General features: G+C 39.8%; 1 protein-coding gene and 1 pseudogene across 7 annotated transcripts; one reads left to right on the top strand and one right to left on the bottom strand.

The window, feature by feature from the left end:
• The first annotated feature begins 417 nt into the window (after window positions 1–417).
• On the top strand, window positions 418–12,187 carry LOC108415276 (cytochrome P450 2J2-like). 7 transcript variants are annotated; one of them, XM_037538081.1, is made up of 10 exons: window positions 418–711; window positions 2,467–2,531; window positions 2,810–2,972; window positions 4,068–4,217; window positions 7,108–7,265; window positions 7,398–7,574; window positions 7,722–7,863; window positions 7,958–8,145; window positions 10,171–10,312; window positions 10,792–12,187. In XM_037538081.1, exons 3-10 carry the CDS (start codon window positions 2,885–2,887, stop codon window positions 10,965–10,967), a joined length of 1,221 nt encoding a protein of 406 aa, XP_037393978.1. In that variant the 5' UTR covers window positions 418–711; window positions 2,467–2,531; window positions 2,810–2,884; the 3' UTR covers window positions 10,968–12,187. The 7 variants fall into 7 exon arrangements, with proteins under 7 accessions (XP_037393978.1, XP_037393977.1, XP_037393979.1 ...); XM_037538080.1 differs by having other exon boundaries at window positions 2,438–2,531; XM_037538082.1 differs by lacking the exon at window positions 2,810–2,972 and having other exon boundaries at window positions 2,438–2,531.
• A 1,285-nt stretch (window positions 12,188–13,472) lies between these two features.
• LOC108415347 lies at window positions 13,473–23,629 on the bottom strand (annotated as a pseudogene).
• Window positions 23,630–24,766: the final 1,137 nt, after the last annotated feature.

Here is a 24,766-nt window from a genome sequence, read left to right as displayed (position 1 = left end):
TGATTTTAATGAGTAATTTCTTTATTTTTAACACAGACAAGATGAAGTGCTGGTTAGCATGCTAGCTCATTAGCATCCATGTTGCTCTTGTATTTCTTGCAATTTCACTGCAAAAGCAGAAAAGTCAGGCAACATATTTATGAAAAATATTGGATCAGACTCTTTCATTTAAAAAAAAGTTAAAATTTAAAAAGTAAAATTGTTGTCAAAAAGTAATTTAAGGTACTGGACAATGATTTTCAGCTAAAATGGGCTGCATGCGCGCACACACTCACACACTCACACACACTCTGTCAGCCCTGACGCTGTCAGTCTGCCTGCCTTGGACTCTGTTACCTCCATGGACTCCAATTCCCAGCATGCTCTGCCTATGGACTACAGTGACTCTGCTGAGCATGTGACGCTCCGGCGCTCCGGCTCGCCTTGCTTCTAATCAATGAGATTTTCAACACCTGTGAACCCGTGTGTTTAAGCCCTGTTGTTTCCTGTGTTTGGTGCTGAGTATTATCTAGCCTCTAGCTCTGTTACGACGCGTTTCCCTTGCTCTTATTCTTTGTTTATTCCGCCCTTTTCCTGTACTTCGTTTTCTCCTTTTTGCCTTGCCCATTGATTGCCTTACCGTTGCCGTTTTGTTTGTACCGTTAGCCTAGCCCCTTTACCTGGTTTTTGCTCTCCTGTGTACCAACCTATCTTCAGTCCGACCACCCTCTGGTATGTCTATGTTGCTGCTGTTATTGTTGTTTCTGACCCTGCCTGTCCTTTACTATTCTCTTGTATTGCCCTATTATATTAAAATTTGTAAGATCCATCAGCGAGTGTCTCACCTGTTACTGGCAGTCGTGACACACACACACACACACACACACACATGACAAAAACTGAGGGTGCAGAACAGGTTCATAGCTCTAGATACGTATCCATGCAAAATCAACACTGTTTAAATTATGCAGTAGCTGTGGCAGGAGGACAGGCAGAGAAGGAATAGAGAGAGAGAGAGAAGAGAAAAAGACAGGAAAAGGAAGGAAGATGTTAGTACAACCAGTGGGGAAAGTATCAGGATGTAGTTGACAGAGGGCAGACACTGAATGTTCACCTTTTTAACGGCCTGCAAGAAAGTGTATGATGATGATATCAGTTATCCAAAGGCCATGGAGGCCTGGGTGCGCTGTTGTAAGCACCTATGGGAATTGTAGAGAGGATAATGGCATCTGCACAGCGACACACACACAAAGACACCACCAATGTGCAGAAACACATACCCATACAATTTTAAATGTGTTTTTTAGTGAATAAATATGAACTCTTATAATTCCAAAACAATTATACTTTTCACATTTTCTAACCAATAAATATTTAAGAGAGCCATGCTGATTTATACAGGATGTCCCAAAAAAAACTGACATCATTTCACAGTTTAATAACAGCCAATTCTCCTTCAAATGATCTTTTTTCAGGTTGAAGAATGGCGTTCACTAGAAATGAAAAGGCATTTTGCGTGTTAGAATATGCTCGAACACAGTCAAGCAAGAGTGTGCAGCATGCTTTTTTGAGAAATTTAAATAAAAATGCACCAACTGATTTGGACGTGGCACAAACGCAGAGTGTTTGGCAGGAGCTGGACTATTGACTTGATGTGTGTCGTGTCCTAGGCAGTGTGCATACCAAACAGTTGTGAAGCTGTGAAATCGGTTTCTTGTTCAAATTTTGATAAATAAATCTTTTGTTCAACATGAAATTTTGTTCAACATTTAATTTCATTTGTCTCGGACATACGCAGATATTCACATCTCTAATGATGCCAGTTATTTTGGGACACCCTTTAAGAATATCATCAGATGTCATGCACAGATTGCTTGATATTCTTATACATCTTTCACCAAAAAGTGGCCCATTTGAGCTGACTCCACCCTACAGAGACTTTCCTGTTTGATAAACACAGATCGAGTCTTAGGGTGGTTTATTTGTCTTTGGTTTTGGCTTCAGTAAACACAGCATGTTCCATCCACTGAAAGAACCAGCAGAGGAAGCCTTTGCTTTACGATGATTACTAAAGTCCATTTGCTTGTGTTCTGATTACAGACACTCAGCTGTAGATTGTATAATAGTGACTAACAGCATTTTAAAAAAATAAAATGAAAAAATGTAAAAGTTTCAACCTCAAGCAGTTAAACTACTAAACAAGTCCTTAAAGAAGAATAGGTAAAAAGGCTGTTCATGAGGCCCCTCCCCTTTTTCTCCTTTGTCACAGATTCAGAGTGGATTACGTAATCCCTCGCCTCAGCTCACCTCTGCACCAGTCCAGGCACGGACATTAATAAAAGTGCTTGCATCTTCACCTGACGCCAGCCATGATCGTCCACTACTTATTTGATTACATTAATTTCACAGGCTGCCTAGTAATTATTTTCCTTTTTCTGTTGCTCATTGATGTCATCAGGAATAAAAATCCACCCCGTTTTCCTCCAGGACCTCGTCCTTTGCCCTTTGTGGGAAACGTCTTCACTGGGCTTGACTTCAGAACCATAAACAAGGTAAATGAGTAACATTTGTTTCATTTTTGTTTGCCTGATATTGTAAGAGAACCAAAATGAAATGGCAGTGTACATTTTTATGCTCCATTGCTTGCAGTGCTGGATGGATCAAAATGTTTCTTAGGTGGTTAGCCAGTCTGTTCATGCATGTGTTTGTGTACATTTCTTAAATACATCAGTGTTCCCTGCTCTCCATATGGCAGCTCTTACAATGAAATATTATCAACAATGTCGACTGCCATTAATTTATTATTATCTGAGGACTTCACTTGTTTCAGCTCGCTGAGGAATATGGGGAGATTTTCAGCCTGAGATGGGGCAGTGACAAAGTAGTGTTTATCTCTGGATACAAAATGGTGAAGGAGGCCCTCATTACTCAGCTGGACAGTTTTGCTGACCGTCCTGCCATTCCCATGTTTCAGAAAATCTTTCAGGGACTTGGTAAGAAACATAGCATGACCAGAAACCAATTCTGAAGTTAAGCATGCAATTATTACTTATTACTAATTGTACCACTTTTTTCCAATGAAAATAAATATATCTTAACAATGAATTTATAATTTTTGTATATTGTGGTCCTTTTGGGGGCCCTTAGCAGGATTTTTGGGTGGCTGCTTAGTTGCATACATTTATCACTGTTGATTAGAGGCTCACTTGGGGTCCTAATAAGTCACAAGTTAAATTACAGAGTGGCTTCACTGTTGCACTGTTGTGCATGCTTTGCTTTCTGCATTTGTAGGTAGCTTGATTATTTTCCCACTTTGGCAACACCTCATATTTTAGAAAATTGGTTGGTTATCATGCCTTGTGCTTGAGCATAAGGATTAATCACAACCTAAGTAGCTAACTCTGAATTAGACACCTGTTGTCACTTGTCACTTATTTGGTAGAGCCAGCACTTGTTGTACGATGCATTTCAGAGGCACTTTGTTTTGTGCAATGGATGCTAACTCTCCTCCTGGAGCTCTACCTTCAACATGATTATAGATTTTCTGCCCAAATCAGACCTGAGGAAACTTACCCACACCTTTATTTCTAGCAGGATTGAACACTGTAATGGTCTCCTAACTGGACTTTCAAAAAAGATGTTCAAACAACTTCAAATGATTCAAAATGCAGCTGCTAGAGTCTCAGGGGTAAAAGAAGAGAAAATGTCAAAAAGAAAATGTGCTTTAATTTAACACTGTTAGCTCTACTGTACTTCTCACCTGCAACAGCACTTTATTATGCTAATTTAATTTGTAATTTGATTTTTAATTTCTTCTTTTTATAAACTATTGTTTTAATGTTTGAATAACATTTTTGATTTGCCTACATATTTGAATTATCTTTGTACTGTCTCCTTTGCAAAGCACTTTGAATGACTGCACTGTATGAAATATGCTATGAACATAAACTTGCCTTCCTGTTTCCAGAGTTCAGCTCCAACCTAAAACTTCTGTTGCTAATTGGAGTTTGAGACCATTAACTTAATGCATCATATATACATAAAGCTAAAAAATAAAGTCTTTATGTTTCCTTTGTCATGCTATGTAGGTCTAATTGCAAGTAATGGTTACAAGTGGAAGATGCAGAGAAAGTTTGCCAGCTCACACCTGCGCTACTCTGGTGACAGGCAGAAGCCCTTTGAGCTGAGCATCCAGCAGGAGAGTGTCTTTCTGTGTGATGCTTTCAAAGATGAACGAGGTAAGTGACCTGTCTGTCTCTTAGGGAATTTGGGTAATTCAGTTATTGATTTAAATTCCACTGATTTCAAAATTTCTTAATAACTAACTGTTTAAGATGTAAACAAAGTCATCTAGCTTAATGCCTCTGAAAGCCACTTCACAGGAACATGAAGAAGTCAAGTACATGCTGCCTGATATCTGAGACATTGTTTTATAATAGTTTTGAGAAGCTTTTGGACTAAAACACATTTGCATGGCAGAGAGGTACATGCAGGATGTTGTAAAGCAAAATAGTCCCCGAAAAAACCTACTCTTTCATATTTACTACCATTTTACAATTATCAACATCACACAAAGCCTCAGAAGACATGCATGGGTTAAATGATTTTTTAAATAGTAAATAAAATGTCTGTATTTGCTGTGTAGAGATTATGACCTTTGGTTTCTATCATCAGCACTGTATCCACAATGAACCATATCATATTAAACTAATCTAAATGACTTTGTTTACATGTAATCAATTGAATGTGGTATTATTATCCTTTAACTAAAGCCTGGATTCAGTACTCTCAGGGACTTGGCATAATGAAAATGCACAGAGATGGAATCACTAGAGATTTATGAATGGGGGTCTAAGCTTTTACTAAGTGGTTATGAGGGCATGGTCCCCAGAATGTCTGTTTGAAATGATTGAAAGACTGTTATTTGGTCAAGTTGACACACAATATATCTGTTTCTTCACAATGCATTCAGTACAATTTGAATACTGTCCATCACACAGATCACAAACAGAAAATCAATCAAAGGTATTAAAGTATTAAAGTGTTAGATAAGCTGCAGCTCCTAAAACATACATACATGCAACCCCAATTCCAATGAAGTGGGGACGTTGTGTAAAAACAATACGATGATTTGCAAATATTCAATTGAATACACTACAAAGACAAGATATTTAATGTTCAAATGGATAAACTTTATTGTTTTTTGCAAATATTCACTCATTTTGAATTTGATGCCTGCAACACATTCCAAAGAAGTTGGGACAGGGGCATGTTTACCACTGTGTTACATCACCTTTCCTTTTAACAACACTCAATAAGCGTTTGGGAACTGAGGACACTAATTGTTGAAGCTTTGTAGGTGGAATTCTTTCCCATTCTTGCTTGATGTACAACTTCAGTTGCTCAACAGTCTGGGGTCTCCGTTGTCGTATTTTGCGCTTCATAATGCACCACACATTTTCAATGGGAGGCCGGTCTGGACTGCAGGCAGGCCAGTCTAGTACCCGCACTCTTTTACTATGAAGCCATGCTGTTGTAACACATGCAGAATGTGGCTTGGCATTGTCTTGCTGAAATAAGCAGGGACATCCCTGAAAAAGACGCTGCTTGGATGGCAGCATATGTTGCTCCAAAACCTGTATGTACCTTTCAGCATTAATGGTGCCTTCACAGACGTGTAAGTTACCCATGCCATGGGCACTAACACACCCCCACACCATCAGAGATGCTGGCTTTTGAACTTTGTGCTGATAACAATCCAGACAATCCTTTTCCTCTTTGGCCCGGAGGACACGACGTCCATGATTTCCAAAAACAATCTGAAATGTGGACTCCTCAGACCACAGGACACTTTCCCACGTCAGTCCATCTCAGATGAGCTCGGGCCCAGAGAAGCCGGCGGCGTTTCTGGGTGTTGTTGATATATGGCTTTCACTTTGCATGGCAGAGTTTTAACTTGCACTTGTAGATGGAGTGATGAACTGCGTTCACTGACAATGGTTTTCTGAAGTGTCCTGAGCCCATGTGGTAATATCTGTTACAGAATGATGCCGGTTTTTAATGCAGCGACACCTGAGGGATGGAAGGTCACGGGCATTCAATGTTGGTTTTCTGCCTTGCCGCTTACTTGCAGAGATTTCTCCAGATTCTCTGAATCTTTTGATGATATTATGGACTGTAGATGATGAAACCCCTAAATTCCTTGCAACTGCACATTGAGAAACATTGTTCTCAACAATGTTGTTCACAAAGTGGTGAACCTCGCCCCATCCTTGCTTCTGAACGACTAAGCCTTTCAGGGATGCTCCCTTTATACCCAATCATGACACTCACCTGTTTCCAATTAACCTGCTCACCTGTGGAATGTACCAAACAGGTGTTTTTTGAGCATTCCTCAACTTTCCCAGTCTTTTGTTGCCCCTGTCCCAACTTCTTTGAAACATGTTGCAGGCATCAAATTCAAAATGAGTGAATATTTGCAAAAAACAATAAAGTTTATCCGTTTGAACATTAAATATCTTGTCTTTGTAGTGTATTCAATTGAATATAGATTGAAAAGGATTTGTAAAGTCCCAAAAAAATCCCAAAGGTGTTCTATCGGGTTGAGGTCAGGACTCAACTGCAGGCCAGTCAAGTTCTTCTTGGTGGAGGGGGGGATTATGGTGTGGGGTTGTTTTTCATAAGTTGGGCTTGGCCCCTTAGTTCCAGTGAAAGGAACTCAGCAGTTTCAGCAGACCAAGAGATTTTAGACAATTTCATGCTCCCAACGTTGTGGGAACAGTTCAGGGATGGCCCCTTCCTGTTCCAACATGACTGGGCACCTGTAGAACATCTTTTGGGATGAATTGGAGCAGAGACTGGGAGCCAGGCCTTCTCATCCAACATCAGACCTCACAAATGCGCTTCCGGAAGAATGGTCAAAAATTCCCATAAACACACTCCTAACCCTTGTGGAAAGCCTTCCCAGAAGAGTTGAAGATATTATAGCTGCAAAGGGTGGGCTGACATATCACACCCTATGGATTAAGAATGGGATGTCACTCAAGTTCATATGCATGTGAAGGCAGCGAAAACTTTTGGTAATATAGTGTATGTGGGAAATAAACTGGCTTATTTTTTATCCTACAGGGCAGTTCGATCCCCACTTACTCCTGAGCAATGCTGTTGCAAACATCATCTCTTCTGTAGTTTTTGGGCATCGCTTTGACTACCATGATGGACACTTCCAGAACATTCTGCGCTTGGACACTGAAGCCATTGCCTTGTCAGGCTACACCCAGACTCGGGTCAATAGATATCAATCTACATGCTCTCTCACATTTTAATAGAACACTCTGACATTATAGTACTGAACTGACAATGCATTTGTATATTATTATTATTTCAATATTGTCTTGATTTTCTGCTTCTTTTTGCAGTTGTATGATGTCCTACCATGTCTTTTTGATTATATTCCTGGCCCTCACCAAAAAATGTTTGCAAACTACAAGATCATCTTAGATTTCTTAAATGATGAAATCAAAAAGCACAAGGAGAGCTTGGATCCCTCAGACCCACGGGACTACATAGACGCTTACCTAGTGGAAACAGAGAAGGTCTGTTTAAGATGGATTGTAAAGTCAATAAACTACATTAATTTTTTTTCAATGACTTATTACAGTTGATGTAGTGGGGTCTGCATATAAGACACTCAAATACAGACACACAATTGTACATAACAGATCTGTGTTTGAATACCTTAGAGAAACAGTGACCCTGAAGCTGGCTTTAACATGACAACATTAGTACTGGCTACATTGGACATGTTTGAGGCAGGGACAGAAACTACAGCTACAACAATTCGGTGGGGTCTGCTCTTCATGATGAAATACCCAGAGATACAAAGTGAGTAGTGGAAACCATGGAGATATGTTTTGTTCTTTCATGTGTATTTTGCAGCCATGTTTACTTGATAATAATGGTCTGTTTATTTACTCAGAAAAGGTGCAGGCAGAGATAGACATAGTAATTGGACAGTCACGTCAACCTCTCTTGGCTGACAGACCCAACATGCCGTACACTGATGCAGTCATCCATGAGACCCAGAGGATGGGCAATGTTGTACCTCTGGGTGCCCCTAAAAGCCCCAGTAAAGATACAACACTTGGAGGATACTTCATACCAAAGGTTTGTTATTGTTTGAAAAAAGAGTGGTCAAATTTTTATCCTATTCTGTACATAGGACATGTAGAAACTCAACTGAGTGGTTAGCTGACAAGTACACTCAATTGTTCAAGGATTCTTATGTTTAAAAAAAAAAAAAAAAAAAAAAGGCTATACACTGATGAGCCCAAACCAAATTTGACCGAATATACCTAATATGTTGTTGGTCCTTTGCATGCCATCAAAACAGCTCTGACTTTGTACATGGAATGTACAAAGACCTCTAAAAGATCTGAGGAATTTGGAGGCCACAGAAACACCTTGAACAATTCTGAACAAGGTGTCCAGTGTGGCAGGGCTGGAAAAGGCCACTGCCATTGAATTGATGAATACCTCCAGCATAAAGTGGTTTACCTGGTCCGCAACAATGTTTTAGGAAGGTGGCACATGTCAAATTGATGTCCACATATGTCTGGGCCCAGGGTTTTACAGCAGAACATTGCCCAGAGCATTACATTCCCTCCAGCAGCTCATATTCTCACAGTGCAACTTGGTGCCATCACTTCCCCAGATAAACAATGCATATGTACTCGGCCAGCTACATAACATAAAAGAAAACAGGACCCATTTTACATTGCTAGGTCCAGTTGCGATGCCTGCATGCCCACTTTGACAGTGGATAGGAATAGCATATGTGACTGCTAGTAAAGGAAAAACCCAACTACGTCACCTGGGGAGTTTCACCCCAGGAAATACCCCATCAACAAATTACTTAAGCACACAGGTAAACCTTACAGACATTCAGAGATGTGGGTTTGAGAGGAGACAAATTTATTAGTCAATAAAAACACTGGTTTATTAGTATTAATCTAAAATAAACAAGCAACCAAAGAAGGAAAAGAACAGATATACAAAATGGGAGCTCTAAAGAAGGGGAAATACTGGCTGTGAGGATCCAACTCCAAGTGGCCTAGCCTGGTCAAAAACCTAAAATCTCCACACACAAACAGAAATGCAGTGCACGTGAACACCACCACCAGTAAGGTGCCAAACCGCAGGAGCACCCCACCACCGGAAAGATACCACAAGCACTCAGGTGTCTTCTTAAAAAAAGGTAGCGATGGGTCAGCTGCTTCCAGGGCCTGCACGTTTAAATGGTCATATGCCACCTAGACCGGTCAATGGCGATACTCACATCAAACCTACATACAGGAAAGGGACAGCATTAGGGACTAGAGCTCTTGCTTCACAGGCCCAACTACCCACTTCAAGGAACTGTGAAAATACCTTTAACTGCAGCTATGCATAGGCTCACCACCTGTTAGCTGTTGCACCAGCCCACCATACACCTACATAGACACAGATGTTAGCCACTGTATACTAAATACACAATACCCACATAGCCCCCACTATGTACCTGCATACAGACACCGACCTGGAGAAATCAGAGTGCAGAAGTGTTATAATGTAGCAAAGCCACAACAAATGGCTATATTTCAATGTCGTTTCCAATAGCTTTTCGCTAATACACCAGAAGGGCTGGAGAAGTGGGGGATTGCATAAACTGGCACTGTGCTTATATGCTAAAGCTAATGGTTAATTGTAACCAGCAGCACAATGCCTCTCACTACAGTGGCTGGCGGGGCTCACAAGACACTCACAGCCAGCCAGAGGGTCTGCTGGTTACACATAGGCACTAGTTTGCAGCTAAGTAGCCTCATACATAGTGTTGTGATACATTCCTCTTATATGAGGTTTGGGGACCCTTCTGCTGGGTCATGGTTTGTCCTTCTTTGGATCTTCACCTCTGCTGTCCAGGAGCACCTCACCAGTCTTGAATTTTCAGAGTTGGTGCAACCTAGTCATCTGGCCCTTGTCAAAGTTGCTCAAGAAGATTTTTTAAAAGTAGTTTTACATGACACAAATGCTTTCCACTACTCTTACAAGTCATAGAACCCTTTTTGCTAAAGAATATTTTTAGCTGAAAATCTCAAGTGTAATACTATACAAATCTAACACATCTGATGAATCTGCTTTTGTAATTATTAGGGCACTGTAGTGACAACAAACCTGTCATCTGTGCTTTATGATAAAAACGAGTGGGAAACACCAGACACCTTTAACCCAGGACACTTTCTTGATGAACAAGGCCAATTCCACAAGAGAGATGCCTTTCTGCCCTTTTCAGCAGGTAACACAGATGCATCATTAATTCAGAATCTTGTTACATGTACATCTTTTACCCATAGTTGACGTATCTAACTGCATTTTTAATCTGTTGCATTTCAAGTATTATATCTTTATTAGAACTAGATTTATTATTGGCGGCACGGTGGCGTGGTGGGTAGCGCTGTCGCCTCACAGCAAGGAGTGCCTGGGTTCGATTCCCTGGCCGGGCGACCGGGGTCCTCTCTGTGTGGAGTTTGCATGTTCTCCCCGTGTCTGTGTGGGTTTCCTCCGGGTTCTCTGGTTTCCTCCCACAGTTCAAAGACATGCAGTCAGGCCAATTGTGTAAAATGATCAAATTGTAAGTCGCTCTGGATAAGAGCGTCAGCCAAATGCTGTAAATGTAATGTAACTGAGGTTTGTAGCATCTTGTGCGTATTCTAGCCTGGACAGTATGATGCTCTAGCATAGCTCTCCTGATGCACTTAAATCAATGCTCCATAGGTAAGAGGGTGTGTCTTGGGGAGCAGTTGGCACGTATGGAGCTCTTCTTGTTCTTCACTTCTCTGCTACAACGCTTTACATTCTCCGCTGGCCCTGGAGAAAAGCTGAGCCTGGAGGGTCAGCTGGGTTTCACTTACGCCCCCAGCCCTTACCGCATGTGTGTGACCCCACGCTGAGCTCCACACTCCAAAATCTGGAGAAGGATGTACCTGATTGGAAAATTAAACCAAACCATAGTAACATGCTGAATAAGTATGAATGTAAACTTGGTAACATTTCTCTAGGTAAAAATGTAGTAAATCATAGCATCATCATGGAACAATTTTTATGTGTTATTTTATCATTTCTGAGGCCATGTCAGTCAGTTTTTTTCCCACAGTGATGTCTTCAACACGTTCTGTACTCTATATGGGGTAAATTGTTCTAATGTAGGAAATTACAAAATGTGGGACACCTAAGATTTTTGGTGTAGGTCTTCCGTAAACAAATGGAATTCAACAAACTTATAGGTTAACACAAGTTTTTATGTCATGTGATCAAACTCACTTCACTTAATTGTCCAATCAAAGATTGAAAAGGAGTGATCATCAAACAGGAAGCACCCCATTTGAAGACCAATCAGTCAGTTGACAATGTTTAGAGAAAAATTGATGTTAGGGGTGTAAATTTCTTAGAAATAAAACAATCCTACTGTTGTTTATTCAATAGCGATGATGTGGAGATGATGAAGGAATCTCTACTGACACTGTCTTTCTTGTATTTATAGAATTTATTACAAGGAAATACAGCTTCTTATCAGACGCCATAGTTTGTCTAAAAGAGGTTTCGGAGCCAATATGAATCCTTCTGAATACAAGCTGTAACTGCCTGTCTTATATAGGGTAGATGTTTTTGTGACCTTTGGATCAGAGGCCCCTAACTTAAACATAAAGTCAGCTTTAAGTGGTTTTTGTGACCTTTAGAACAGGAGCCCTATTTACATGTTTTTGTAAAACTGAAGGAACCCTCTGACCCTTATGTAAACTGATCTTATCTGCAGGGTCGCAGGGTTAATGAAGTGATGCAGTTTTTTGTTTGTGTATATATATATATGTGTGTCACGATTGGCTCCTCCCACTCCATGTGCCTTTTTGTTTTGGTTTAAGTCCTGCCCCCTGTTTGGTTACTCCACCCCTGATTGTGTTCACCTGTCCCTCATGTGTTCACCTGTCCCTGGTCTTTGTATCGGTCATTGTCCTTGCGCTGTTGGACGTTTGCTATGTTTGAATATCTGTTGTTGTTTGTTTCTGGTTTGTCATGATTTCCCCACGATCTGTATGTATCGGCTCTTTGACCCTGGACCGTTATGACCCTGATTTTGGATTTGCCCTCAATAAAAGTTGCTTACCTCCGCAAATGCGTCTGCTACCTCGCTCCCCATCACAATGTGCGTGTGTGTGTATATATAAATATATATATATATATATATATATATGGGAACACTCAAATAACACATCCTAGATCTGAATGAATGAAATATTCTCATTGAATACTTTGTTCTGTACAAAGTTGATTGTGCTGACAACAAAATCACACAAAAATCATCAATGGAAATCAAATTTATTAACCAATGGAGGCCTGGATTTGGAGTCACACACAAAATTAAAGTGGAAAAACACACTACAGGCCGATCCAACTTTGATGTGATGTCCTTAAAACAAGTCAAAATGAGGCTCTGTATTGTGTGTGGCCTCCACGTGCTTGTATGACCTCCCTACAAAGCCTGGGCATGCTCCTGATGAGGTGGCGGATGGTCTCCTGAGGGATCTCCTCCCAGACCTGGACTAAAGCATCCGCCAACTCCTGGACAGTCTGTGGTGCAAGGTGGCATTGGTGGATGGAGCGAGACATGATGTCCCAGATGTGCTCAATCAGATTCAGGTCTGGGGAACGGGCGGGCCAGTCCATAGCTTCAATGCCTTCATCTTGCAGGAACTGCCGACACACTCCAGCCACATAATGCAGTGTAGATCGATTAAAATAATGTTTTGCAAGTCATGTGCAGCCGCAGTAGGAGAACAGTTGTCTGAGTTTGATTTATGAAGAAGGCAGCTCGTAGCTCACCGCATGGACGAAAACAATAGTGTTCTGTGCCCGAGCAAGAGTGCCTCAACACCTGTAGCCAGACCGTAACCACACAGAGACTGTAACAGCGTCCCATTGATTTTGAGACTGTGGTGAGTGTTGGTTATTTCATTGACCTGTACTGCCGAAGATTCTCAGTAAACAACTCGGCTAACTACCTTCTAGTGTCTGTCGCGGCTTGCTTCTACACCCACGCAAGTAAACTCCATAAACATAGAGACCATAAAAACACGACAATAAGGTCTAGAATTGTCCTGCATTAGGAGGAACCCAGCGCCAACCGCACCAGCATATGGTCTCACAAGGGGTCTGAGGATCTCATCTCGGTACCTAATGGCAGTCAGGCTACCTCTGGTGAGCACATGGAGGGCTGTGTGGCCCTCCAAAGAAATGCCACCTCTTCTTGTTTGATATAAAAAGCCACACTGTTATGCACACAAGGATTAATTACAGCCTGAGGTCGTTTTTTAGGACAGGACTGATGTACTAGGTAGGGCCAGCACTGTTCTTCCACTAGGGGAGGGTCCAAAAATCAACTTTACCAACTTTACCAAATGTTCTTTTGTCAGACAAATTTTTATTAGTGAGCATTTTACACAGTCTAAGCTTACAACACTGGCTCTAGCTTTGTAACAATATGATAAATAATAGCACATGTAATAATATGTCTTACCTTTTTTTAAACATGAGTGATGGTGTTCAAAGAAGAATCTCAGCTGTATATTTATAATACACTATACATGCATTAATGTTAATTTTTAGGCTTATTGCACAGCAAAATAAAAACATTTTAGTACAAAAAGATAAAGCATGAAACATTTAGAATTAAATTCATCATATTTTGAGGTTACAGATGTCATTATGTAAAATTTAATGTTTACATTCCCAGTAATCCACTGCAGGTATACTGTTATTACATAATGGAAGTTCAATTTTATTTAAATATATATTGTGAGAGTTACTCTGTTTAAATCTATTCAATCTAACATGCATCTCATCCTTTGCACTTTTAGAATATTAGTTCTTATCTAAAGGCAGGTTATACCACATTCTCAGGGCATTAACACCCTTCACTCACTGGGTCTCAGTGTGGGATCATGCATAAGCGGTAGGGCCTGGGTGTGTTGGTGAAGCCCACCTGGCCCTTCAGACTCAGCTCCTCTCCAGGACCAGGGGAGACTGTGAAGTGTTGAAGCAGAAAAGGGAGAAATAAGAAGAGCTCCATACGTGCCAACTGCTCCCCTAGACACACCCTCTTACCTGTGAAACAGTGATTTCAGTGCATCAGGATAGACATACATGGGACAATAATATATTTATCAATGATAAAATGCATGTAGCTCATGCTATAAGCATACAATATATGTTTAAAAGACAAAAAATAATTGATGAATTCAGCTGCTTTAAGGTGCATCTATTCCTGATACAGGTGTGGAGTCAGCTTGTATGATCTCCATAGAAAAACACTACCAATAGAGTGGAATGCTCTGGAGCAGCTGCACATATGCCCACCATCGATTAGAGGGGTGCAAAGACCGACAGCATTGCGCTGTGGAGCAGTGAAACCATGTTCCCTGGAGTGATGGAGCTCCACAGATTGCCTTTGGGATGAGCTGGAGTGGCGTTTGAGATCCAGAACTGTTCATCCAACATCAGTACCTGACCTCACTAATGCTGTTGAGGCTGAACACAATCAAATTCTCACAGCAATACACCAACGTCTAGTGTGAATCCTTTCCAAAAGAGTGGAGGCTGTTACTGCAGCAAGTGGGGGACAAACTTCCTCTTAATCAGAGTGAATACGAGCAGCAGCCTAATCAATGCATTGTTAGAAAACAGAAGCAGCTGCTCTATACCAGGCCTCTATACTGAGTCACTGTGAATCTGCTACAAGGTAAACATGGGTTAACATATCTGTAAAAAACTTCAAGTAAAAGATGGAGCATCTTTTAGAGTCATCAAATAACTGTTAGCCAAAAAATGTTTATAGCAGACTCCTAGAATCCCATAGGGGATAGCAGAAATGAGCATTATCGTACTTCGAATTCTCATGGTTCACCACTACTATTAAAAGAATTGATTCCACAGGACATGTTAGATGATCCGGTGTCTACAAAGCATTAGACATATAGTTTAGTTGTTGGACATATAGTAAAGTTGAATGGCAGTGGCATAAGCAAAGGTTTACATATAGCAATACTGGTTAATATATGTTAATATATGTAATATATATACTAGGGCAGTCATGGGCTGGACTGAAGTGCAGTTGAGCAAGGCACCTAACCCCTAACTGCTCCCCGGGTGCTGCGGAAAGGGCTGCCCACCACTCCAGGCAAGTGTGCTCATTGCCCCTTGAAGTGTGTGCATTCACTAGCATATTTGTGGTGTTTCACTGCACGGATGGGTTAAATGCAGAGGTGAATTTCCTCGTTGTGGGACTAATAATCTTAATCTTAATCTTAAAAATCACACATTTCCCAATATGTCTAAATATAAATCTAAAAAACAAGTTAACAAACTACAAGCTTTGTAAAAACATATAGGTTTATGATCTGCATGACAGTCTTTGTCTACACCAATACTACAATGAAGGTGGTGGTTAAGTCTTTTTGTTTTACCTGCTGAAAAGGGCAGAAAAGCGTCTCTCTTGCGGAATTGGCCTTTCACATCAAGAAAGTGTCCTGGGTTAAAGGTGTCTGGTGTTTCCCACTCATTTTTATCATAAAGCACAGATGACAGGTTTGTAATCATAGACGTGCCCTATTGATGAGAAACACTGTCATAAAACATGATTTGTGCAATACTGCAATAAGACACAAGATGCTTGGCGTTACTATGATTTACCACAGGTAAAGTTCTTAGGCATGAAGCAAAGTGGAGTGGTAAAAACACCGTCTCAATGCCCTATTGAACAAAGAATTATCTGCCTTATAACAATTTAGAGCAACACAAACCTTTGGTATGACATATCCTCCCAGTGTCGTATCTTTACAGGCTCTTCTAGGAAAACCTAAAGGGAGAATGTTGCTCATCCTCTGGGTCTCATGAATGACAGCATCAGTGTAGGGCATGTTGGGTCTGTCAGCCAAACTGGGTTGGCGTGACTGTCCAATCACTCTGTCTATCTCTGCCTGCACCTTTTCTGCATACATAGCACACATTACACTGTTAAAAAAGGTGCCAAAAGGGTCTTTGAAACAACACCAAGGGATAATCACCACAGATCAACACACACACACACACACACACACACACACACACACACACACTAAGCCACTTCTCCCTCAGGGTCACAGGGGTTGCTGGAGCCCATACCAGCTGCCATCGGGCAGAAGGCAAGATACACCCTGGACTGATCGCCAGCCCATCACAGGGCAGATAGACACACACACTTCTAATTAATTTTATTTAATATTTACTGTTTATTTGTTGGATTTAACATATTGGAAAAGTTAAAGAAACCTTTAGTTGAACTGAAATGTCCTTTATTCCACTCCTCCTTTTAATTACTGATGTACACTAAGTGTACATGGATCAGGCAGAAATGAGACAGAGTACAAGGTCAACATAATACACATTTTCCATGGTTCATGTTACTCACTCTGTATTTCTGGGTACTTCATCAAGAACAGCAGAGCCCAGCGTAGGGTAGAGGCTAAGGTTTCTGTTCCTGCTTCAAACATGTCCACCGAGGCTAAGACTAATGTATCAAGGTTGAATCCAGCGTCAGGATCATTCTTTTTCTGAAAGATTAATACAGAAAACGGTTGCATCAGGCTCTAATTGAATTTTTAACAAAATCTTAGGATCCACTGATCTTCCTGCATTTGAACTGAAAATCACCAGTTACACATAATATGATAAACAGACCTTCTCAATTTCTACCAGATAAGCGTCTATGTAGTCCCGCGGGTCTGAGGGATCCCAGTCCTCCTTGTGCTTTTTGACCTCATCCTTAAGGAACTCAATGATCTTTGCGTAGTTGGTAAACATCTTCTGGTGCGGTCCAGGAATGTAATCAAAGAGTCGAGGGAAAACATTATACAACTGCCAAATAATCACAAGTGACATACAAGTTAACTTTATGGCAGTGAGAACTTTATGGCTAATTAGAATGGATAGTTAAAATCTTTGACTAACATGAGCCTGGAATGAGCCTGCCAGTGTTACAGCTTCAGTGTCCAAGTGCAGGATATTAAGGAAGCGTTCATCATGGTAGTCAAAGCGATGCCCAAATATTAGAGCAGAGATGATGTTTGAAACAGCCGTGTTTAAGTAGAACTGGGGGTCAAAAGCACCTGTATGTTGTACAATTGAAACAAAACATTTTCAGAACCTTAGATAAACTGTCAGCAATTCACTATCTGGCCACTCTCCTGAGTACTAGCCCTGTTCCCAAAATCAAACCACCTGTACCTTACATCCTAAATTAATCACACCTTAAATACTCCTCCCATTCCGCCAGTCAGTGCAAAGTATTGCCAGTTCCTTTGTGTCTGACTACTGAGCGTTTTTTTAGTCTGTCTTGCTGGTATTTTGAACCTCTGCCTGATCTATTGGATGCTGCTTTTGCCTTTTGTCCCTTTTGCTCTGTCTGCCTGGTTTTTTTTTTGGGTGTGGGGTTAGGCTGATTTCTCCGTTACAACCTTTTTTGCTTTGCCCTTTGACTTCAAGTTTTGGTCTGTCCTGTTGTCAATATATCTGCATATGGATCCTTCTCAAGTTTCTGAGTCTGCTTTGTCACAAATAAGTTTGCACTAGATTTTTTCCACAAAAGATCAAGATACACTTAGACTTCATGGTGATGGCTGAAGTGTCAATATAGTGTTCTAATTGCCTTCAATGTATTCCACTTCAATACATACAGTACAAAGTCACCTATTCAGAATACAATTTTTACTTAATTCACATGGGTTCTTGCTGTTACTGGTTGGCAGTTTAAATGATTAATTATTTAATTATTTATTGGCAGTTTTAAAAATTTTATTGATCCTTCTTAAAGAAGAATTACTGTTCATAAATTTAAATCAATTATTAAATTGTAAATTATTTAATTCAGTCATTCAGTTCATTTCTCTGAAATAAAAAATGAGTGGGCTTATTAGGAACACAGGCTTCAGAGGAACAAGAGTTTTTCATAATTTCTGCAGCATATTATTTAAAAAGTAAAGCACTTTTCTGCAAACTGGGTCAGAAAAGTCAGTTCACAATTCCAGTCAAAACAAGCCAATGGTATTATTCGTTGACAAAGAACATCAGAGTGAGACGTGCAGGAAAAGGTGGGCGAAGTGTGATTACGAAGTATTCTGGCTGGTGCTTCTACTGATGACAGCACAAGAGACCCTGAAAAGGTGATGTTGATGTTCTTAAATGATGAAAAGGTATTGATAGACATATTTGGGCTACAGCACAGTAAAAAGTATATTGTGAGAAAGTACACTTATTTTAAGAAGTAAAAAATCATAACTACATATATCAGCTGAAATGTGCTTGTTTATACTTGAATAACAGTTTAAAATATCATTTTAAAATACAAAGATTTGTTCTGAACTTTGGAAAATTGGTTTGGGAAAGTGAACTTTTAGGTCGCTTGTATGACGGAGCAAGTTGGGTAAAAAGGTCAATGCTGAACCTGGCTAAGGACCTGAAAATGAAGGTAATTGTTGCCAACAAAGCAGGAGAAGGCTCTAAACAGATATCAAAGTGCTTCCAACTTACAATTTCCACTCTAAGAAATGTCCTTGGGAGACCAAGAAAACTCTCAGATAGAGCTGCTTGTATGCTGGTCAGAAAGGCAAAGCAAAACCTCACCTGCAACCTCATCACAAAAGCCAGAATCAGAAGTGTGCCTAGATAAGCCAAAGGCATTTAGTAACCAAGTGCCAAAGGTATGTTTAGAAAAAAAAGGGGAAGCATTTTATGAAAAGAACAACTTGCCACCAGTTAAGACTGAGTTGAATGTATTATGCTTTGGCATTGTGTGGCAGCCAGTGGCACAGGTAGATGGAAGAATGGTTTCCACTAAATATAAGCAAATTCTGAAAGCATATGTTCACAGTCAGTTAAGAAACTGAAGCTGAATAATGGCTGGTTTCTAACACAGGGCAGTGATCCAAAACATACTTCAAAATCCACTACTTTTCGAATGGCCCTCACAGTCTCCATACTTGAACATCACTGAATATCAGTGGGTAGATCTTAAACACGCTCTGCATGTAAGACAGCTCAAGAATATAAAAAAAAAAAATGGTACTGACTTAGTCGGGTGTCTAATATCTTACACATGCTAGAAATACTATCAAATTTTTTTTAAAAATATCGTCCATGCCCTATTTTTAAATTAATAATATGTAATTTAGCCAGGAAGGTTCAAACCTCTAAACACCGACTTTTCAAAATGATATTTGGACTGAATACATACACTTATTACTGCAATCTGTATATATTTATATATTGTTGCTGTCAGAAGAAAACCTTGTATCTACATTTTTGGCGTTTTTCAGTTTTTGACATAATTTGAAAGTATCTGTTACTCTTTACATTGGTTGTAAATTTTATGATGAATGGCCTAAAAGAAATTACCTAAAATGACATGGGAAAAATTCTGGTTCCATTGACTTACATTGAAAATAAAGTATATTTTTTCCTTCTCCTGTAAAGTTACCATTTTGGAGATACAAGGTGTTCTTCCGAAAGCAGTGATATATGTATATTCCAAAGACATGTGTTCTGTTTTACCCTGGATACAGGGCTCCCAAGTGATGCAACCAGGTAAAACGTATGTAAAAAGGCAGCGTTCTCATTCAATTTCACACTCTATAGTTCATTTGATGCTAGCCAGTCAAAAGTCTATTAAAAGTCCTCCAAGAAAATTCAACATCATAAGCAGCCTTATTCAAGGGAGGAATCAATTAGGTGTTAACTGTAATTTCATTGGGAGAAAGTGAGAAAACAAGACTTCCAAAATGTTGTCTCAATATGGTTAATTTACTTGAAAAGAGCCCTTTTGATTTAATTAGCTTTTAATGGCTCCATTTCCTTTAACTGTTTTTACACTGACCACTCACCCTTTTCCTCTTTGAAAGCTTCACACAGAAAGACACACTCCTGTTGGATACTCTGCTCAAGACCCTTCTTTGCTTCGCCAAAGTGCCACAGGTGGGTGATGAAAAACTTTCTCTGTGTCTTCCACAGGTACCCGTTACTCAAGGATACACCTTATCACCAGAACAGAAAAGGTGCAAAACGACACAAAAATGGAAATCAAAATTCCACCTGTAAGGTATGAATTAAACGCGCCAGACATTTGGTTCCTATGACTGCCACTTTGAATAATTCTGACTCTAAGTTTCTCTAGAACAGAGCATTTCACTTCAAACCACTCTGAATGACCTTAATTACATCTTAACTATTTAATCATGCAGAAACTTTAAAAATAGGTTGGCATACCCCTTTAACTGATTGCTCTATTCCTAGTAGAATCACACACAATTCATTGTGTTGATCACACTCCCACAAAGTTAGGGTTACAGTATCACTTGACTCTGATATTCTGATAGTCTTGATCAGCTGAACCAGATTTAGGTCTCTTTTTCTCTATCATCATCTAAGCCACTTATCCTCCTGGGACATGGAGGGTGTTAATTTGCATAATTTTAAGATTTTAGAATGTGCAATACCTTTTGCACAACCCACATTTTACATGTTGAATTCGGCAACTAAAGAGTAACTGTGCTTTAAAATGTGCAGAAATGTGCTCTCTGAAGAAGATGCAGAGTATTTTTACTTAGAAAATCATGTCATTTGTCAAGGGGCACAATTTTGCATATGACTGCATATACTGTATTTAGGGAACAGACAAATGTAACATTCATTATAAACAGAAAATTTTACATTACATCACATTTACATTTTACATTTAATTCCAAGGGAGAATTTTTTTATCTTTGGCTGGATCACAAAAGCCTCCCTACTCACTATAAAGTGCACGGTATAGGTGATAAACTATGGCTTCTACACATATATAGTGCTCTAAATGTTAGAGAGATGTGCATTAGCAACATATAAAGTGCTATTTGGGTGTGGAAGCCATCATTTCATTACTGACCTAGTGCACTATATTAGGAAACAAGGAGCCATTTAGGATTAGGCCTTTGAAACCCCTTTTAACTAGGAGAGGCATTCAGTTTGCTGGATAGAGAGAACAATACTTTTAGATAGTGAGGAGAATACTTTTCAAGTGTATTCTAACAAACATTTCCATCATCTGTGTATTAAAACTGTAATCTTAATTAAGCATCAGCAAAAATGTCTCTTTTTTATAGAGTCTGTCTTCTTCACTGTCATTTTCACTTTGATATATGTACAATATGGGATTTTTGCTTGTGATCTGACACAACTAATTGTATTAAAAGCACTAATACACTAATAATAACACAGACAGTGAGTGAATGTTTATGTTGTCTGATAATATATTTGTTTTCTCTGGACTTCGACAGGACTAGGATGATTTAAAGTACAACCCCAATTCCAATGAAGTTGGGACGTTGTGTAAAACATAAATAAAAACAGAATACGATGATTTGCAAATCCTTTTCAACCTATATTCAATTAAATACACTACAAAGACAAGATATTTAATGTTCAAACGGATAAACTTTATTGTTTTTTGCAAATATTCACTCATTTTGAATGACGCCTGCAACACGTTCCAAAGAAGTTGGGACAGGGGCATGTTTACCACTGTGTTACATCACCTTTCCTCTTAACAACACTCAATAAGCGTTTGGGAACTGAGGACACTAATTGTTGAAGCTTTGTAGGTGGAATTCTTTCCCATTCTTGCTTGATGTACAACTTCAGTTGCTCAACAGTCCGGGGTCTCCGTTGTTGTATTTTGCGCTTCATAATGTGCCACACATTTTCAATGGGAGACAGGTCTGGACTGCAGGCAGGCCAGTCTAGTACCTGCACTCTTTTACTACGAAGCCTACTACATTAAATATCTGTTGTAACATGTGCAGAATGTGGCTTGGCATTGTCCTGCTGAAATAAGCAGGACATCCCTGAAAAAGACGTTGCTTGGATGCAGCATATGTTGCTCCAAAACCTGTATGTACCTTTCAGCATTAATGGTGCCTTCACAGATGTGCAAGTTACCCATGCCATGGGCACTAACACACCCCCAGACCATCAGAGATGCTGGCTTTTGAACTTTGTGCTGATAACAATCTGGACAGTCCTTTTCCTCTTTGGCCCGGAGGACACGACGTCCATGATTTCCAAAAACAATCTGAAATGTGGACTCGTCAGACCACAGGACACTTTTTCACTTTGCGTCAGTCCACCTCAGATGAGCTCGGGCCCAGAGAAGCCGGCGGCGTTTCTGGGTGTTGTTGATATTTGGCTTTCGCTTTGCATGTCAGAGTCCTGAGCCCATGTGGTAATATCCATTACAGAATGATGTCGGTTTTTAGTGCAGTGCTGTCTGAGGGATCGAAGGTCACGGGCATTCAATGTTGGTTTTCTGCCTTGCCGCTTACTTGCAGAGATTTCTCCAGATTCTCTGAATCTTCTAATGATATTATGGACTGTAGATGATGATAATCCCTAAATTCCTTGCAATTGCACATTGAGAAACATTGTTCTTAAACTGTTGGACTATTTGCTCATGCAGTTGTTCAAATCGTTGTATCCTGTTTTTATTTATGTTTTACACAATGTCCCAACTTCATTGGAATTGGGGTTGTACACAATAACAATGTAAGTGTTATTTGTACTTACTACGTCCTTCATAGACCTTGTCAAACAGAGGGATAAGAGGGCGGTCAGAAAAGCTGTCCTGCTGAGTGACGAGAGCCTCCTTCACCATTTTATATCCACAAATGAACACAGTTTTCTGAACTCAGTTTTCTCAGGCTAAAAACATTCCCATACTTTTTGGAAAGCTGAAACACATTTGTACTTTCTGTTACATGATTGTATTTATATGATAAACAATGTAATCAAATCTAGACAATAGTGTATTTCCATTGAGGCTGGATTGTGGTGATTACAAACACACACACACACACATTTTCTAAGCTGCTTCTCCCTCAGGGTCGCGGTGGGTGCTGGAGCCTATCCCAGCGGTCAATGGGCAGAAGGCAGGATACACCCTGGACAGGTCACCAGTCCGTGGCAGGGCAGACAGACACACATAGACAGTCACTCACACCTAGGGGCAATGTAGCATGTCCAATTAGCCTAAGTGCACGTCTTTGGACTGTGGGAGGAAACCCACACAGACACGGGGAGAACATGCAAACTCCACACAGAAAGGACCCCGGTCACCCAGCCGGGGACTCGAACCCAGGCCCTTCTTGCTGTGAGGCAACAGCGCTACTCAACGTAGTAAACTTATTAAACTGTGAATTTCTAAGCAAATGATCCTATGCATGCTTTAAGAAATATTAATACTCTGAATTAATAACAAAACTGTAAAAAAGAAAAAAAAAACTATTCTCCTACCTTGTCAATAGTTTCATACTCAAGCCCAGTGAAGACATTTCCTACGTAAGGTACGCACCAGGGACCCGGTGGGAAATTTGGTGGGTTCTTGTTCTTGATTATGTCAATCAACAGAAAGAAAACAAAAAGGAATATCAGCCAGCTCTTTAAGTCAAAGTAATCCGATAAGTACTGCAAGATCATGGCTGAAGCTGCCCAGTGGAGTTTGTCCAAACTCCTCTTTGTTCGAATGTGCTTATATAACTCTGGTGTCAAATTACTTGCTTAACATACTCGCTCGCATCACTTTTTCTCAAAAACGCTTTTCTCCTTTACAGACGACATTTTTCTTGTCTGATGGCGGATAAAAGGATTCAAAGGACATTACCAAACATTTTTTATCATAATCATGATTTATTTACTCATTTATGCCTTAAAACTACAGAACAGTTTATAATAATTTTAATAGAGGAGGATTTGAACACTATCAAATTTTTATATAACAGGAAAATCAGTATAATAAACAAATTCACTACAAAAAGGAAGTCTGAGTAAAATTAAAACAGTTTTTGTAATGATCACTGAAGGAAAAGGTTATCCTACACCACCTGGCCTTGTTTTAAAAAGTATTTTCCCACATAGTTACTCAATGAAAAAGCCAAATTTAGTTGTGATTAAGATCAGTTAACGAGCACATACTTATGATTGATTTCTGTCAATCCCGTTGAATCTAAATATCACTTAAATAGTATCTTTCCAGCAATGTGAAGTAAGCTAAAAACGTCTCAAATAAGCAGCACACTATACTACAGTCTAAAGAAATTCTGGAAAATACAAAATTATTCAAATATATTCATTTGGAAAGGGTAACAAAGCCATGTTGTGTAAGGTCTTATGACTCCAGTAAACTACAGTGAGAGCCACTATTTCCAAATGGAGAAAACATGGAACAGTGGTAAATCTTCCCAGAAGTGGTCAGCCTACCAAAATTTGTCCAAGAACGCAGTCATGACTCTTCCAGGAAGTCGCAAAAGGACCCAGGCAAACATTTAAGGAACTGCAGACCTCGCCTAATTTAGATAAGATCAGCATTCATGATTCCACCAGAGACTTGGGCAAAACTCTACATGGGAGAGTTTCCAGGCAAAAACTGCTGCTATTCAAGAATAAACACAAGGGCTCATCTCACATTTGCCAAAATCACCTTGATGATGAAAATCCACCTTTTGGAAAAGTGTTCTGTGGTCTGATGAGTCAAAAGTGGAGCTTTTTGGAGAACAGGGGATTCCACAGTAAGAATATCATATCAATAGTCAAGCATGGTGGTGGTAGTGCTAATTAAATGTAATCTTAGATTATTTCC

This window comes from Pygocentrus nattereri, chromosome 4 (assembly GCF_015220715.1).
Source record: "Pygocentrus nattereri isolate fPygNat1 chromosome 4, fPygNat1.pri, whole genome shotgun sequence".
Taxonomy (NCBI): domain Eukaryota; kingdom Metazoa; phylum Chordata; class Actinopteri; order Characiformes; family Serrasalmidae; genus Pygocentrus; species Pygocentrus nattereri.
This window is presented reverse-complemented; position numbering and strand designations above follow the sequence as displayed.